The 18102-nt window shown below is 37.9% G+C and overlaps 1 protein-coding gene across 1 annotated transcript; it reads right to left on the bottom strand.

The window, feature by feature from the left end:
* Nucleotides 1-1586: 1586 nt before the first annotated feature.
* Nucleotides 1587-17246, bottom strand: LOC134336265 (transmembrane protein 114). The gene is made up of 4 exons (XM_063018986.1): nt 15722-17246; nt 14824-14901; nt 4947-5084; nt 1587-1833 (listed from the first exon to the last, which is right to left on the bottom strand). Exons 1-4 carry the CDS (start codon nt 15897-15899, stop codon nt 1604-1606), a joined length of 624 nt encoding a protein of 207 aa, XP_062875056.1. The 5' UTR covers nt 15900-17246; the 3' UTR covers nt 1587-1603.
* Between the last annotated feature and the right edge of the window lie 856 nt (nt 17247-18102).

Genomic DNA, 18102 nt, shown 5'->3' with positions numbered 1-18102 from the left:
CTTCGTGCTTCTTCGTGATTCCTCGTACGCTTTCGTGCTCCGCCGTCCTCCCTTATGAGCTTTTTTCAGTCGATGAAAATACAAACTAAATACCCACTAAGCTACCACTGTCCTAGCAAATCAGACAGTCAATAAAATATGTAAACTTCGGTTCTGTTTCACCTAGCTGCTGCTGCGATTTGCAATTACTGGAACTGGTTTAAAGGCCAACAACGCATAGACCTTTAAAGACTATCATATGCATTTTACTCAACAATGTTTTTTGTTCTGCCACTGCTTTAAATGCCTGATTTATTAGTGCTGTAAAGATTGTTTGTCCAACAGGTTCTTTCTGTTTGAATATCTTTTAAAGTCACTATTGGGTTCATTTTTATTGGTGATTAATTGAAAACTGATGGATAAAAATGGCATTTTTAATAAAGTTTCCAAGCAAAACCGGGTTGGCCTCAGCCCTGAAATGAAATAATCATTATTTCATAAATATTGTCTACAATAAGCAACTTATAGACATATTAAAATATTATTTTGATTGTACATATATATTGTAAAAAAAAAATCCTTCAAAAACCCTTTAAACTGTCAGTATGGGTTTGTCCATAGGTGTGGATGCTGTAATTAATAATCATATTAATTTTTATTAATGCCAAACATTTTGTGAATATGTCCTTTAAAATATAAACTTTCATCTGTAGAGTCATAATTTCAACAAAATGAAAAGTGCATCATATTGTCTGAATTCACAACATAAACAGTGTCAGTAATTATCCGGATATTTTACAAAGTTACATCAGAGAGTCTTTATTTAGTCTTTTACTGTATCATATAATCAGAATTTTATAGATATCATAGGTGGATCTTACTACTTTAATAGGTGCTTCAAAAGTTCCAGAGAACAGTCATACCAAAAAGCTTAATTTACACACATACAAATAAATACAAAATGTGACTCAGAACAAGACAAAAGTTTGTTGCAACACCAAGAGATCACACTATAAATATAAACAAATTGTCAAAAATGAACACTACCAGAGAGAGCTCCAGCTCTCAAGTCAATTACTGAATTAATGTCACTTGTGTTTTATCTGATCATTATTCTGATATGTTCAAATGCTTGTGTGCAAATTTGAGATGCTCTTCTAAATGCTCCCTTTATAGCGAAGGGTTTTTGAGTGAGGTGTAAGTTTAATTAAAAATTTAAAGCAATTTTTCCTTTTTATTTTCTGTGTTCACTATTGTTTCTTTTGTTTCAAGTCATCCTGCAACTCTTTTTGAGTTACTACTGGCTTCTCTTTTACTTTCCTTATCATTAGTTTGAGAGTCTTGCATATTTCACCTGTTAGGCGATGGTTACTTGTGATTCCATGAACATTCCACTTTTGAATTATCAAACAAATTGTACTGAAGTATGTTTACGATATGTGTTATGGTTCTTTACCTTGTTTACGTCTTTATTAATTTTGTCATTGAAAACTTCGTCTTCAGGATTGCTACTCAATAGCAACGTTTTTGCTATTCATAAAAATCTTTCCAACCAGTAGCATTTATTTATTGAAATCATTGATTTATTGAATTGGACATTCTCCTTGCGTCTTTACTTTCATGGCTAAATGTTCTCATTTCGTTGTGCAAGTTGGTTCAAACGGGCTGAAGCGAGCAAAAATGCAATAGCTGTGATGAGCTCTGTAATGAAGGAAATAGTGGCGAGGACCAATGACCAACCAAAGAATATATCAATGTCCTCCAGAGTCTTGTGGCTGGAGATACACACAGCCACACTGAAGATGGCTGAAGAGTAGGTGATGTACAGGCAGATGCTGGCCAACGTGATAAAAGCTAAAACAGAAAGAAGTGACCCATTTATATTTTTACAAGATTCTGAATACTGTCTTAACCCTTGTATTATGTTACGGGTCAATTTGACCCATTTCAATTTTTGAGTTGACCAAAGTGCAGGTTATCCTTACTTTTTTTCCAAGATATTTTATGAGTTTTTCTCATCTAGGGTCATGAACTGCTGTGTAAAATCTGGACACTTTGATGTGTCGTGGAGTGTCTGCACAGAGTTTGTATACAAAGATGACGTTGTGGGTCATTTTGACCCAGACAAAAACAAGCTGTTTAAATCCAAAATAAACATGTCTCTTTGATATTTTTTATTTTGACTGCCTCTGAATAGCCATTCAGAACCAGGTGTGTGTGTGTGTGGAAGAGGGACTTAATCTCCTCTGTCATTGTCACTGTTTCCATGCCCTTTCTTTGAGAAATACACCAAAATGAGCTCCAAACAATTTACAGCTGAAGAAGTTTTATCGCAGCTTATGAACTGGGATAGTGATGTAGAGGAAGAGATTTCAGAGTCGGAGGATCCTTCAGAGCCAGAGGACAATGCTATTGATGATCCAGATCGTCAATTTTCCCACAATGAGGAAGATTCAGAGGACGAGTCTGCCGGTGTCCCTTCATCAGATGAAAACCAAGACACGCAACAATCGTCATCCACAGAGGGGACATGGACATCTAAAGATGGTAAAATAAAATTGTCAACATCACCACACCAAAGCCGAGGCAGATTGTCATCTTCTAATGTCATCAAAATGACGCCTGGTCCGACAAGATTTGCTGTCACAAGAATTGATGATATTGAATCAGCATTTCAGCTCTTCATATCCCCACCCATAGAAAAGATAATCCTCGACATGACCAACTTGGAGGGGAGGCGTGTCTTTCAAGAAAAATGGAAGCCACTGGATCCAACTGACTTGCATGCTTACATTGGAATTCTGGTATTAGCTGGAGTATACAGGTCAAAGGGTGAAGCAACTGCAAGTTTATGGAATGAAGAGAATGGAAGGCCAATATTCCGAGCAACAATGTCTTTGGAGATGTTTCACATGATCTCTCGTGTGATCCGATTTGACAATCGTGACACCAGAGCTGGTCGTCGCGAGAGAGACAAACTTGCAGCGATCAGAGATGTTTGGGATAAATGGGTCGAAATCCTGCCTTTATTGTATAATCCTGGCCCCCATGTTACTGTGGATGAGCGCCTCGTACCATTCAGAGGACGCTGTCCTTTCCGACAGTATATGCCAAACAAGCCTGCGAAATATGGCATTAAAATATGGGCAGCCTGTGATGCAAAATCCAGTTATGCATGGAACCTGCAAGTATATACTGGAAAGTCACCTGGAGGAGCACCTGAAAAGAATCAGGGAATGTGTGTGGTATTGGAGATGACTGAAGGGCTGCAAGGTCATAACATCACATGTGACAACTTCTTTACATCCTACCGTCTTGGAGATGAACTTCAGGAAAGAAAGCTGACTATGTTGGGAACAGTCAGAAAAAATAAGCCAGAACTTCCCAGTGAGATTCTGAAGATGCAAGGAAGACCTCTGCATTCCTCAAAATTTGTTTTCACAGAGAAAACAACACTTGTTTCTTACTGCCCAAAGAGAAACAAGAATGTTCTTGTGATGAGCACAATGCACAAAGATGCATCTCTGAGCACGAGAGAGGACATGAAGCCACAAATGATCCTGGATTACAACTCCACCAAAGGAGGAGTTGACAATCTTGACAAAGTCATAGCAACATATAGCTGCCAGCGCAAGACTGCCCGTTGGCCCTTGGTGGTTTTCTACAACATTGTGGACGTGTCTGCTTACAATGCCTATGTGCTGTGGATTGAGATCAACCAGCAGTGGAATGCCAGCAAACTGTACCGACGTCGACTTTTCCTGGAAGAACTAGGCAAAGCACTCGTCACTCCCAAGATCCAGAACCGGGCCAGGCCAGCTCGATCCCCAGCAGCTGCAGCTGTCATCGCAAAAGTCCAGGGCAGGGCATCTGACCAACCAACAATGGATCCTTTGGATATAGGTGCAAAGAAACGCAAAAGATGTCAAGTCTGTCCCTCCCGAGATGACAGTAAAACAAGTACCTGCTGTGTGAGGTGTAAGAAATACATCTGCAGAAAGCACACAGTCACATTCTGTCCATCATGTGGGGAACACTGAAAATGTCGAACATTGAAAACCCAAAAAAAGGGTTCGTGAAGAGGGAAAAATTTAAATCAGTTCTTTTCAGTTTGTGTCTTCTTAAATTGAAATTGAGTTATTTAATATAGAGTTAAAATTATATATCTCTTCTTCTCGTTTCTTCTAAATGTTTGTATAATTTAAAATAAAGTTCTTATTGGTTTAACTTCATTTTTGACTGTGTTGAGTGGATTTACACAATACGGGTAAAAATGACCCGCAACATAATCAATGTATTTTTTTCTCACCATAATACAAGGGTTAATAACCATGTGTTGGATTTCTTATTAACAACTCAGATATATCAGAATTGTTGGATCTTCTGCATTTTTATGCTCTATTTTTAACTTACATTCAGCTGAAGGTCCTGTAGTGTCTAATTAACTCCAGGCAGTAAATAAGATTTCTTTCAAATATCTAATTGGAATAAATGTGCATAAAACAGCATAGAACTGTCACTGTCTGCAAATTCTTTGGTAAATTGTTTTGTCTGTATCCACCTCTTCACTGTGCATTAGTAAAACTTGTGTCCTCCTTCAGGCGTCTTCATAAAAGCTCTAATTGTTTTAAACTTATACTTTTAAAAAAATATTGTCATTTAATTTGGGTATTTTGTAATCGTTTTCTATGTTAATAAAGGACTAAAAAAATTAAGCCTCTGTGTCATCTATATTTATATCTCAGTGAAATCTTATTCACATTTGTGTAAACAACTGTAGCCTTTCAAGCCAGCCCATTTCTGTACCTAGAGAGACAGGGGGCTTAAAAGAGATAAAACACATCTATACTACACTGAATGGAAGATCTTTGTACTAATTCTACTTTTCACCTGTTTAGTCATGTACTTAATTTTTCCAAATGTGATATCTGTTTGAACATTAGGTTTATTTAATATTCTGAACTCACCACCAGAGATCAGCAGCAGTCCAGTGATAAAAAGCAGCTGGTGTGCCCTGGCCAGAATACTAATGACCCCCATCATCCCACCGATAAAGAGAATGATCACACTCAGGGGCAAAAGCACAATGAAGGTCGCCTGCAGATCTGTAACAGAAGGACATGTGTCAGTGGGTGTTTATTACTGCAGGTAATATGAAGACCTGTAATGACAAGTTGCTATAGACACCTAGAAGTGGTATTAACCACAAGTTACTGAATAAAAATATTGTTTTGCTACCCAAAGCTACAGTGTCTATAGAAAATCATCATACCCTGTCAAAATTCTTATCTTTTAACATTTTAAACCCTCTGCTAGACAGCTGAAGATGGGCAGGAAGTACAGGAGGGTATATGTATTGTGTGGCCAGTTAATAACGCTGACCTAATTAGATAAAGAGAGTAGTGCATTACCCCTCAACACAAAATCTGACTAAACTTGAACAAAGAATGTTACAGACCTATCCAAGCAGACTGATGGCTGTAATTAAAGCAGAATTGGCTCTATAAAATATTAAATTAGGGGACTAATTACCTTCTTCAACCATTATTTTTTTTATTCAGAACTGTTGCCTTTTGTTGAAAGGCAGAATGTGTTAAAAAAAATGTCTTTTGATCTCAGACTGTAAAACAAAAAGACAAAAAAGAAAAAAGGTTGTGAACTTTCTATAGGCAAATTAGACGGCAAAAGTAGAATAATTGCACTGATGAACTTCCATTATTCACCTTCTGCTTATTACAAATAATAATTGTTATGTAAAGCTGCCAAAAAATATGTTTATAATAATAATAATAAGTATGTGACCAGCTAAACATTAGTGAACATTGTTGGACATCATATGACAAAACCATTTGCATTAATATGGAAAATGTGCCTTTTCAGTCAAAAAAGCATTTGAGAGGTCAGACACTGACCTGATGGATAAAAAGACTTGGATTGCTTATTTTAATGAGGTTTAGGTCAGAGCTTTACGCAGGTCACATGCTGAACATGCTGAACCAGGAGAGTCTTTTTCCCATAACGTTGCCACAAAGTTGCGTATTGTATAATTTACCTAATATAATAGATTTTTACACATTAGCAGATGTGGCTAAAACACCTTAACCCAATAAATAAGAAGATTATTAACTCAGTCGAAATCTACATCCCACATCAGTAGTTCAACATGCAGCTTTGCAGTCTACAACAGCTGCTAAATTGAACAAATTAAGCAATTACAGCACAGCTGCTCTGTTCTCTGTCTGCTGATGATTATATAGATGAATGTAGCCACAGAAACGGAGTAAACAAGCTTTTTACCGAAAGAGCTCAATATCTGCTTAATACTATACTGTAAATTACTGCTTCAAAATTAAGTATCGAGTGTCGCTTTACACTTTCCTGTTGTTTACTCTTGTTCCCAACAAATCCAACTGGTTTCACCACAAAACAATCTGAAACAATCACCTCAAAATTACAAAATGTGCAATGTACGTATTGACAGTTCTGATCCCCCGTAGTAATAAAGTCTGAAGCTCTGTTTGATGGATTACTTTGGGCTTGTGAATTAGTACTGTGATGGCTCAGTGGTTGGATGTTTGGACTGTTTATGAGGAGGGCTTCTTGAGAAGGGTGTTAACCGTCTTTTTTACAGGAAGGCTGAATACTGGCTGACACTGCACTCTAACCCACATTTCTAAAATAGCAGTGCATTTGTGTTTATCTAGTATGACATTTAAGGCGTTTCTTTCTTCTTAAAGTTTAGCACTGAATAGTGGCCGTCTGATGTCAGTTATAGGATTTTGACAAAATTTTCATCCCTTGTTTAAACTCATTAGATTTTAATTTAGTCAGTTAAACAGCTACGGTGCCCAGGAGGCGCAGCGGGATATTCCACTAGCACACCAGCGCCAAGATTCTGAACTCGGCGTTGCCACTGGTCGGCTGTGCGCCATCTGGCGGGTATGTGTGAGTGGGATCTTCATGCGCTGTGTAAGGACCCTGACTGACGTGTTCTCCTCGGTTGCAATCAGGTATCCCTCAGCAGCGGAAGACAAATTGAGTGCGCTAAATCGGGGCACTGTTAAAAAAACAGCAGAGTTACCTACAGGCTTTAGGATTTTAATACACATGGGACAGTATGTATGAGGAGTGTGTGAGGCATACAGTCTAATGCAAAATATTTGGACAAATTTGCTCCACTGCGGTGGGGTTAACTATTACTAAATAATCCCTGCATTTAGGAAATTTATTTTTTAAGGATTACCTCTGCTATTTAGGAGGCATGCACAGCCCACATCAGTAGTTAGACACACAGCCCAATAGTCTGCAACATCTAAATTGCTAAATTGAACAAATGATGCAATTACATTATAGTTACCCTATTCTCCTGCTGGTGCTGATTTTACAGATGAATTCTGCCATGCCATCTAGCACACAAGATTTCACCAAAGCCTGTGTTTGTCTGAACTTTCTTTCTTCTAAACCTTTATCTTTTATCTTCCCTTCCTTTATCAGAGCCAGCTGTGTGTGTTGAGTGCCCAGTCAGTCCAGTAATAGCACTAAGACTCGAACTGAAGAGCACAAACTCAAAAGCACAAAAGCAAAACTGGGCTAGGATACTAGATGTTTGCACCACCAGAGTCCCCCAAACCGTAACTGTGCCCCTATGTACAAAGCAAGGTCCATAAAGACATAGTTTGAAATGGTTTGGAATTCCAGTGTTTGTATATATGCGAAGTGGGGGGAATGCCATATTTTTGGCAGTAGGTTTGACCTAAATGAAATGGGTGTAATTAAAGAAAAAGGGAAATAAAGATTGTTGGTGATGATTGTGAATAATTTCTATACATTTGTCGAGCTTTTAGCCAAAAACCCTTTGGTGCAAAATACTGATTAGATTTAATTAGATTTAATAATTAGATTTAAACAGTTAGTTCGTTAGTCTGTTTCCAAGAAACTTTGAAAAAATGTAAAATACAGACAGTAGTAAAAATCAAATAAAAACAAACATTAATTTAAATAAAATAATCAGCACTTGTAACAGTTTAAATCATCCAAACAATTTAATGTCTTGCATTACAAAACTACGCAAAGGGATTAAAGAACCAAGAGATGTTTCAATGAAAATTACAGAGAAAAATGTTACCAAACCTTTTTTCATCATTTTTAGCAATGCCATCATTTAGTTTTCATGATAATGTAAACCAACAAATCCTCTGTGCCACCAGCAATCCTCTGTGCGTCATCAGTCTTAATATGAGTGTAAATGCAGATAAACACACAATGAGGTGGAAACCAGGCATGCTTTGCACTTACACTAAAAGCATTAACGATCACATCAGCTGCCTAAGTGTGGATCAAATGGTTAATCAAACAGATGTGATACAGAGACACAAGTAAACAAAGAAAAACACTAACGGGAGAGCCGTGATTAAAATGCAACAGGGCCTCTAGAGCTCACAAAATCTCTGAGCAAATACGACCTTCAGTGCACGTTTTATGTTCTCAAAAATCAATCTCAATACACACTGAGGTAACACTTAAAATTAATATCAATATCAATATACTTTCTGGTGTTAAACATGTTCTGCTTATGCCGAGCATTAATCTTAACTATTTCTATATAAAGGCCTGCGTACTTTTCACTAGTATGCATAAAAGTCCATCTCTGCTTGCAATGTATCTTTCCTTTTATTTCTCAAGTACTGATATTATACTTGAAAAATATGGTTAATTTGTCTGTTTTACAGCCATTTAGTGGTCCCCAGTCCAGTGATTTAGAAACCCTGGCTTATGATATTCTCAACACCATACCCAATAAATTAGTGACACCGGTGTACCTTCAGATGTTCCCTAAATGTCACATGACTCTTGCATTATAACGACAAGTAATTAAAACTTGTATTGCACTGCGATGGATTGGCGTCTTGTCCTGGGTATTCTTGCCTTTCGCTCATTGTTTTCTGATGAAAACCTTTGTCACGTAACACAGTCCACCACTGCATGACGAAATGTAATCTGAAACTCTATCACACAAAGAGAAAGCCATACATCAATTCTTTGCAGAAACAATGTGAGTTCTCTGAGCTAATCCCAGATGGACTAAAATACAATGGAAATGTGCTGTGGCTTGCTTTGGGGAAAAATGGGCATCGAGTTCTGTGTGACAACGATGAAAATGACTACCCAAACTGTTATCAGCAAAAGGTGCAAAAACCAAGTTCTGTCATTGGGGTGAATGTTGTTTTTATTATGTTACAGAATGTCCCAGATTTTTCTGAAGCGAGGTTTGTATATACATGTCATACTCCAAATCTAAATGTTAATTTGTGTATTTAAGAACATTTCACATCAGTAGCTAGGTATTTTATAGCCACTGATATAAGTAAGTATAGTATATTTTTAATATTTAGGGTAACTTATACTGTAGTATCATTAATTAATACTATATTAAACCAAAATGATGTGTTTACACATTCAATGGATGCACATCTGATGCAAGGAAACCCAACTTAGTAAAATCTACTTAGCAGCATCTTTGTATTTAGTAAAGCTGTTTAAAAATAACATAATTAGCTTAACAGTTTTGATGATCAGGATTTCTTTTTATTAATGATTTTACTTCAACAAGTAACTTTTAATTTCCATAGAGTAAACACTTCCAACCACAAAGAAAAATAACCTGACACATCACTGTTGTTCTAGGTCATGGAACTAGTTTATAGTTGCTAGTTTTCATTAAAGTTGTTGCTGTTGTCATCAACATCAAGATGTGCCACACAAAGAATTATATAATTCATCTAAGAAACTGACTGTTCAAACAAACTTGCATGCCTAGAAAATTTTTTTTTTATGTTGTTTAGACTGTAGAAAATCTAATATAAGACGCCTGTCTGAGGATAGAATAGAAACAGACTCAATGTCTTTTTTAAAACAAATTTAAAAATGCATCAGCATTAATAAAAGTTGAAGAGAATGCCAGGCACTTTTACATTTTAATTACATTTATTCTGTATTGCATTAATCAAGAATCCAGCATGGGATATAATTAAATATGGTAGCTTAATGGGATTTGTTGTTTTTTTCCACCTACAAACGTACCACGTTTCTCTTTGTGGAAGAATCCTTTCACTCTCTCTGAACAACAGCTTGATCAAAGCCGAACTCAGACATATTGTAGTTGTTGATCAAAAGCAAACTTCAATTTGAAGCAGCCTTGAGGCCTTTCAGAATGGACTCAGGATTTTTTTTGCTCTCTTTTAAATTCACTCTGCCTAGAGCCAATATTATGGACTCCAAATGAAGTGTGTTTTTCTGTTACATTTATGTCATTTTCAGAATAGGTAATTCTATATAAGCACTTAATTTTTGGAGGGGTGAAGAGCTTCTAATGTGTACATAAACACAACTCAGGATTTCTGAAGAGCTTAAAATGAAAGAGCTGAAGAAGGTTGTGACAGAGGTTGGATTTTTATGGCAGAATTAAACTTGATGATTCTATGAGCCAGTACACGTCTCTTGAAGGTGAAGCCATGAAATTACAGTGGTGCTGTGTAAACAATGCCCACCTGTCACAACCATAAATGTATTGTGTTGTTAATTTCTATTTTAAACGTGTAAACACATGAAACACAATTAAAAATACATATTTGAATACATACACAATATAACATGACATTAACATTACATACATATTATTAAGTGTGTAATTGACAGTGATACAGCCTTAAATTTTTTTAACATGTTTTTTATTTTTTATTATTATTTCTTTAATGAAATAATAAATAAATGTATCTAAAATTGTATTTTATTAGGTTAAAGACCAAAGTTTTAGTAGCAACAAGTGCTCAAAGGGAATTTAATACACCCACATTGGAACAATGATAAAATATGATGTTTCACTAGAAATTACAATTAGTGGTAGTGTCCTTACTGCTTATTCTTTTATTCTATGATTTCTGACTGGACCTAAAGCCAACATACAGCTACATAAAAATAAAAGATTATTATGATAGCAATCAACATGCATCAGTGATTTTACAGGTTTTGGTCCCATTTGACAAGGAAAAGACATTCCTGCTGTCTTGTGCTGTCATTTAATTGGCTGCAATTGATTGAGCACATTAATACAAGGTGAGCTCAGCATGAACCCTGGCTTTTCAGAGGCAGAAGGAAAGAAGAATGGTGTGGAAGCCAAATAAGCTGCAATGAAGCTTCTCCAAATGCTCTCTGTTACAGCTGTGATTCTCCTACAATAATGGCATGTATCCATGGGAACATAAAAAAAAGCTACCAGATCTGCTTTCCATGTGAGAAATGTCTGTTTTCCTATTCTGCCTTTTACGTACAATTGAGAGGTGGGTGGTAAATAGTAGTTTTGGTCGTCTGAAAGTCTTTTAATGCAGATCTCACACCAGATGTGATAAAAATGTGCAAGTAAGGCACATTTTACTGAAATGTCAACAACTTATAAGAATTTGTACCTTTGGCAGCTATTACAACCAATCGTCTTTTTGGATACGTTTTGGCCTTTACAAATGCTCTAGGGGGAGATGCTGTTGTGTATGGCCATTTCAAGATCTGGACACAGATGATTGTACAATCCAAGGTGGTCTGTAACTAGGTCACTCAAGGACAATTGTCATTAAATCACTAAACCATTCCAGTGTTGCTTTGGCAGTATGCTATGTCACACAGACTTATTGAAAGACAAACTTTCTTTCCAATTTAAACGTTTTGGCTACAATCACATTTAAAACACGATAGGCCTTGATGTCACTGCACCACACAATTTTAACCAGACTGACAGACCCTGTTGCTAAACAGCATCAGCATAATCTTTCCACCATTATATTTTATAATAAACATGGGGTTACCTGTCTTGGTACACTTGTTCCACATGGGATTTCCATAAAATGAATATTTTTTTGAATCTGCTGATACTCCATAATCAAACAATATTTAACACCATTGGTTTAGAGGTTTCTGCCCAAGCAAAAAAGAAGTTTGACTAAAAGTTGTTGCTTATCAAACTGAAAGCAGGAGCAGCCACTAGCCACAGTATAATGTGAAGCTTGCCTGACTGTGAACAGTGTCACCGCAGTCATACTCACAAGAAGCTAATGACACAAATTGAAATGATATTATAGAAACTGTTATAAAATCTTTTGATTTGTATGCATCCCCCTCCTTCTCCCAATCTACTCATTGTGAATTTCTGCAGCGTTTCTGCCACTTACACCACCCCATTCTGGTCACTTAGATTTTTGTTGTAGACAAGTGTTCCAATCACTCCACATGAAAACATGGTTGGCAAAAGAATTAATGTTCCAAGGCTGCCTTAACATACATGATTGTTACAAGTGTATGTAAATGTTATTTTCAAGAGAACACATCTCAGCAACTGAGACAGCAACTGTCACAGACAACATACAAAATGATTTATTTCAGTGAAATGTAAGCCAAATTTTTTAATATCTGTTTGATGTTGTTTTTATTTCTTACAGCAAGGGTTCGGAAATGGTTCCATATAGCCCATATACCATGTGTATGCAGAACATAATTTGATGAAAATAATTTGATGATCATAACCATGGTTCATAAACCCACAGTTCATAAATCGCCACAACAGATCACTCTGGACGACATATCTAAGCTGGCACAGTTTTATAATTCGGGCTCTGAAATGGTACTGACAAGGGCACTTCCCAGTGGCTAGTCTGTTAAACCTGACCTAGGTAATGTGGCTGTAGTTGTGTTTTTCCACCACTCTAAGGTATGTTCAGTTTCTTTCAGGTTTTGTGTTTTTTTGCTTCTCACTTGCTTCTGGGTGATTAAAACCCTGTCTTTTTTAGGTCTAATTTTACTTGTTCTGTGGACAGTCTCTACCATACTGACAGACCTCTAAGAGACATGGGAAAGAAATGGGCTATTTGTTCTTATGAAGTAGATTAAAACAGCTGATCCACATGTTTGGGGGGGGGGGGGGTGCATTTTTCCCCTTTTCTCCAAATCAAAAGGTTTCCAGTTTCCATTTGCACATCCACTGCCATTTCTACCACCCCCGCATTGGCCAAGGAGAGCCACAGACCAGCATACATCCCATTCCCTCCGACATGCGTACAGCCATCAGCGCATTCTCACCGAGCTATATCGCATACAGTGAATCATGCCATGCTCCAAATGAGTTTTACACCACTACATAGGAGCCTTGAGCAGACAGCATGAAGTCTGAGTCTGGCATGAAATGAATTCTAGTTAGTGTGCCGCTGTCATTATGGATTCTCGGAAATGAATGATTGCTTCTTTTCTTTTTCTGTACTGATTTCGGTGAGCTGCCTGGCAATTATTGCACTTTATTCGTAAAAACTTTTTACCCGCTTTGCATCACTTTCACATCTATAATCTTTTCTTGCATTTTTCCCTTTTCGTGATTTTTATGTGAGAAAATTCATGTAAATGTTCTGTTACTCACAGTGTTCAAGCACTTAAGTTCTGACTCCAGTCTTCATAGGTGACTATTTTCTGTATAGCTTTTGAAGTGAAGTGAAGTGAAGTGAATGAAGAAAAGCTTGTACTATGTAAATCAATGTAATTACAGTTTAAAAAGTCATTACTTATTCAATAATGGTGCTAATAATGTGATATTTAATTCTTTTGATTTCTTGTAAGAAAAAAAATGTTGTGTTGTAGATTTTATAGACCAATCACAAAGAAATGAAAAAATAACCCATATGGTCCCAAATGATAATATTTAATAGTTATAACAGCTAAGTAGAAAGCAATGCAACCTTATAATATTTCAGTATAAAGTACAACCACATAGATTTTCTGATGATCCTCATTCCTTGATGTGCAGCAGCAACAAGAGTCATTTAAAAAGTGTTTCCATGACTATTTTATTTTATCCTTCTTAGTCGAATGATTTGTAATGCTAATATTAAAGGGAAAAAGAACAGCAAGGTTAACCCAAGTGCTGGTAGCTATAATAATAATAAGTTTATATTATATAGCACCTTTCACATACCCAAGGGCGCATTACAAAAGGAAATACTATAGAAAAGGACACAACAAGTGTTGTAGTCGACTTTTCAAAAAAAGAGATGGAGGAACAGTCACAAAGAGATTGTTGAAGAGAGCGCCAAGGTTTTTAATTACTTTGACGAATTTGACAGGTACAACATATACAGAAGACAGAAAGCATAAGAGACCAACTCTTTGGGGCCAACAAGCAAGACTTCAGTTTTATCAGGATTTAGCTGTGATTGTTATTCAACCAGAGATTTATTAATACTGCATTAATCAGTATTTATAAAGATGCATAAAGTAAATTTTTAGTTATGAGATGAACTACAGCAACAGTATATGCTGACTGCTGAGAAGTATGTGGACACCTGATCATGTAAACTTAAAAACTATTTTAGATTGCAAATCCATTGAAAGAGCTCTTGTAAGCTGATTATTTCTCACAGCAAATGTCTACACGCTGTAATTATCAGCAACCTCTCACAATTGTGATAGGCAGAAAAGCATCTTAGATCGCCTAACATATTAAACCTTGTGTAAACCCTGTGTAATCTAAATGCTCCAGCCTGTTTCAACATTTTGCTGGCTATGTTCACACCTTTATGGCCATAGTTCAATTTTACCATCTTGTAAGAAACTTAATGTGAACTCAGGGTGAACAAAACATCTTACAAACAGTAACAGATAGGAACTGAACCAGCTTCACCAGGAACCATGATGCCATGCAGCTCTCACACTACCTGCTGTGTCCTCAGTTGTTTCCTTAAATAAAACTAAACCAAAAAGAAACCTCAAAAGAAGGCTTATGAGATGAATATAAACCAAATTGAGTGTACTTACTGAGTATGTGCTTTTGTGAATCTGTAAAGTTTCCTCTGTTTCCAAAAGGGTTTATAAAGGGCTGGCATTGACCATGAACTGCAAAAGAAAAAATAAAATGTAGCACTTTCAAACTGAACCACAAAACACCATGTTTACATTTATAAAATGCATGACTGAAAGGATTTAACACAACGAGTCCAGCACAGTCTGATTTACAGAACCCAGTGCATGAAAGAAATAAATGGGTCCAGTGTATTAATTTTAATTACAGTGTAATTTACTGGCAGAGATGTGGGCATTTGTAAAGCACGACAAAAGCAAGTAAATCATATTGTGAAATAACTGAATCCACACATAAGCCATGGGTGTGAATTTGCATAAGATTATGTATTTCTACCACCAGTTGCTTTTGTCTACTGCTGACAAGTTGGGTTTGTCTAGTGCTGGTTTATTAGATAAATAATCCACTTGGGTCGATAATTCAATTATGCAGTATTCTTAAAGCATTTCAATATCATTTTACATTTCACATTATTATATGTTCCTATAACAGGTGGAAGCACGGTGGCTTGGTGGGTAGCACTGTCGCCTTACAGCAAGAACGTACTGGCTTTGATCCCCAGGTGTGGCGGTCTGGGCCCTTTCTATGTGGAGTTTGCATGTTCTCCCCATAACTGCATGGGTTTCCTCCGGGAGCTCCAGTTTCCTCCCACAGTCCAAAAACATGCAAGTGAGGCGAATTGGAGATACAAAACTGTCCATGACTGTGTTTAACATTAAACTTGTGAACTGATGAATCTTGTGTATTCAGTAAATACCTGTCCTGTCATGAATGTAACCAAAGTGTAAAACATGACGTTAAAATCCTAATAAATAAATAAATCCTATAACAGAATAAAGAGTGAAAATATCTCACAGTAACAAGTCCTCCAAAGTCCAGAATGAGAACTCAGTGATACAGATGAGTTGATCTCCTTTCTGGAAGTATCAATGATGTACCAGAAATCACTTCCGATCGCAAGAATTAGAAACACAAAGCTGATCAGTCCGAAAGAAGCAGATACAGGGACCAGACAGTGGAATGTGAGCTTCATGTTGTTGGCTGAAGATGCTGTAGAATAATGAAGCTGGATTGTTGTGAAGCGCAGAGCGAGAGAAAAGAACTCCTGTTCACATCCGACCGTCAGCCACACATACAGAGCTAATGCAACACCAGACTCTACCAGCAGGGGGCACTGTTACCCACACTTCTGCCAACCTAAAACACAGACACGGAGACACAGGCACATTTACACGCGCCCACGCACAGAGACGCTCACACACACACACCTAAACACAGACACAGACACAGACACAGACACACACACACACACACACACAAACCAGCGTACACAAGCAAAAACACACTCACACACACAACAACACATACACACAAGGACGGATTAAGGATAGTCTGGGCCCCTGGGCGCTGGCCCCACTGGCCCGGTCAGTAATCCAGCCATGCATACACACACACACAGACTAGCGTCTACAAGCAACAAGACACACTCACACACACCCACACACAGACACATACCAGTGTACACAAGCAACAAGACACACTCACACACACATACACATAGACCCACACACACACAGACTAGCGTCTACAAGCAACAAGACACACTCACACACACCCACACACAGACACATACCAGTGTACACAAGCAACAAGACACACTCACACACACCCACACACAAACACATACCAGTGTACACAAGCAACAAGACACACTCACGCACACCCACACACAGACACATACCAGTGTACACAAGCAACAAGACACACTCACGCACACCCACACACAGACACATACCAGTGTACACAAGCAACAAGACACACTCACACACACCCACACACAAACACATACCAGTGTACACAAGCAACAAGACACACTCACACACACACAAACACACACACACAGAGACCAGTGTTTACAAGCAAAAAGACACACACTCAGACACACACTTACACACACCCAGACCAGCGTTTACAAGCAAAAAGAAACACACACACACACAAACTAGCGTCTACAAGCAAAAAGACACACAGAGACACACACCCACACACAGACCAGCGTACACAAGCAACAAGACACACTCACACACACACAGACACATACCAGTGTACACAAGCAACAAGCAACAAGACACACTCACAAACACACACACAAAGACATACACCCACACACACAGACCAGTGTTTACAAGCAGACACACACTCACACACACACACTCACACACACACAAACCAGCGTTTACTAGCAAAAAGAAACACACACACACACACACACACACACACACAGACTAGCATCTACAAGCAAAAAGACACACACAGACACATACCCACACACAGACCAGCGTACACAAGCAACAAGACACACTCACACACACAGACACATACCAGTGTACACAAGCAACAAGACACACTCACACACACAGACACATACCAGTGTACACAAGCAACAAGACACACTCACACACACACAAACACATACACCCACACACACAGACCAGTGTTTACTAGCAAAAAACACACACACACACACACACACACACACACACACACACACACACACACACACACACACACACACACACACACACACACACACACACACACACAGACTAGCATCTATAAGCAAAAAGACACACACAGACACATACCCACACACAGACCAGCGTATACAAGCAACAAGACACACACACACACACACACACACACACAGACCAGTGACTACAAGCAAAAAGACCAGTCAGGTTCCACTCCTGTCAGCCAGGAACAGGTTACAGTGGTCACATGCTTACCAAAACCGGACAGTGAGAACACTGGAAAAAATGTTGTCTGGTTTGACAAATCTCCACAGCAGCAGAACACCACAGTGGGTTCCACAGGGGCACAGGCCTACCAAAAATGAAACTAATCTGGCAGGCTCAGAATTTGATGTGATGGACTTTAATGTTTTTGTACGTCATAGCCAGCCTGAGTATTGATGCTGACCATTTTATAATGGCTACTTCTAGCACTATATGTGCCATGTCACAAAACAGAACTCAATCTGGTGTGTGGTTGTTTACTGAAACTGAGAACTAATTAATAAGGGTTAAATTCAAACTGCAGGTCAAAGCTGAGCTTTTCCTTATATGCAACAGTCTTGTTTTGGAGCAGGAGTAAAACTAGGGTGACCGTACGTCCTATTTTTTTGGACCTAAAAATGCATCCAGATGGAATTTCTAAATCACCAAAAATGTCGAGGA

The sequence above is a fragment of the Trichomycterus rosablanca genome, chromosome 22 (assembly GCF_030014385.1).
Source record: "Trichomycterus rosablanca isolate fTriRos1 chromosome 22, fTriRos1.hap1, whole genome shotgun sequence".
NCBI lineage: Eukaryota > Metazoa > Chordata > Actinopteri > Siluriformes > Trichomycteridae > Trichomycterus > Trichomycterus rosablanca.
This window is presented reverse-complemented; position numbering and strand designations above follow the sequence as displayed.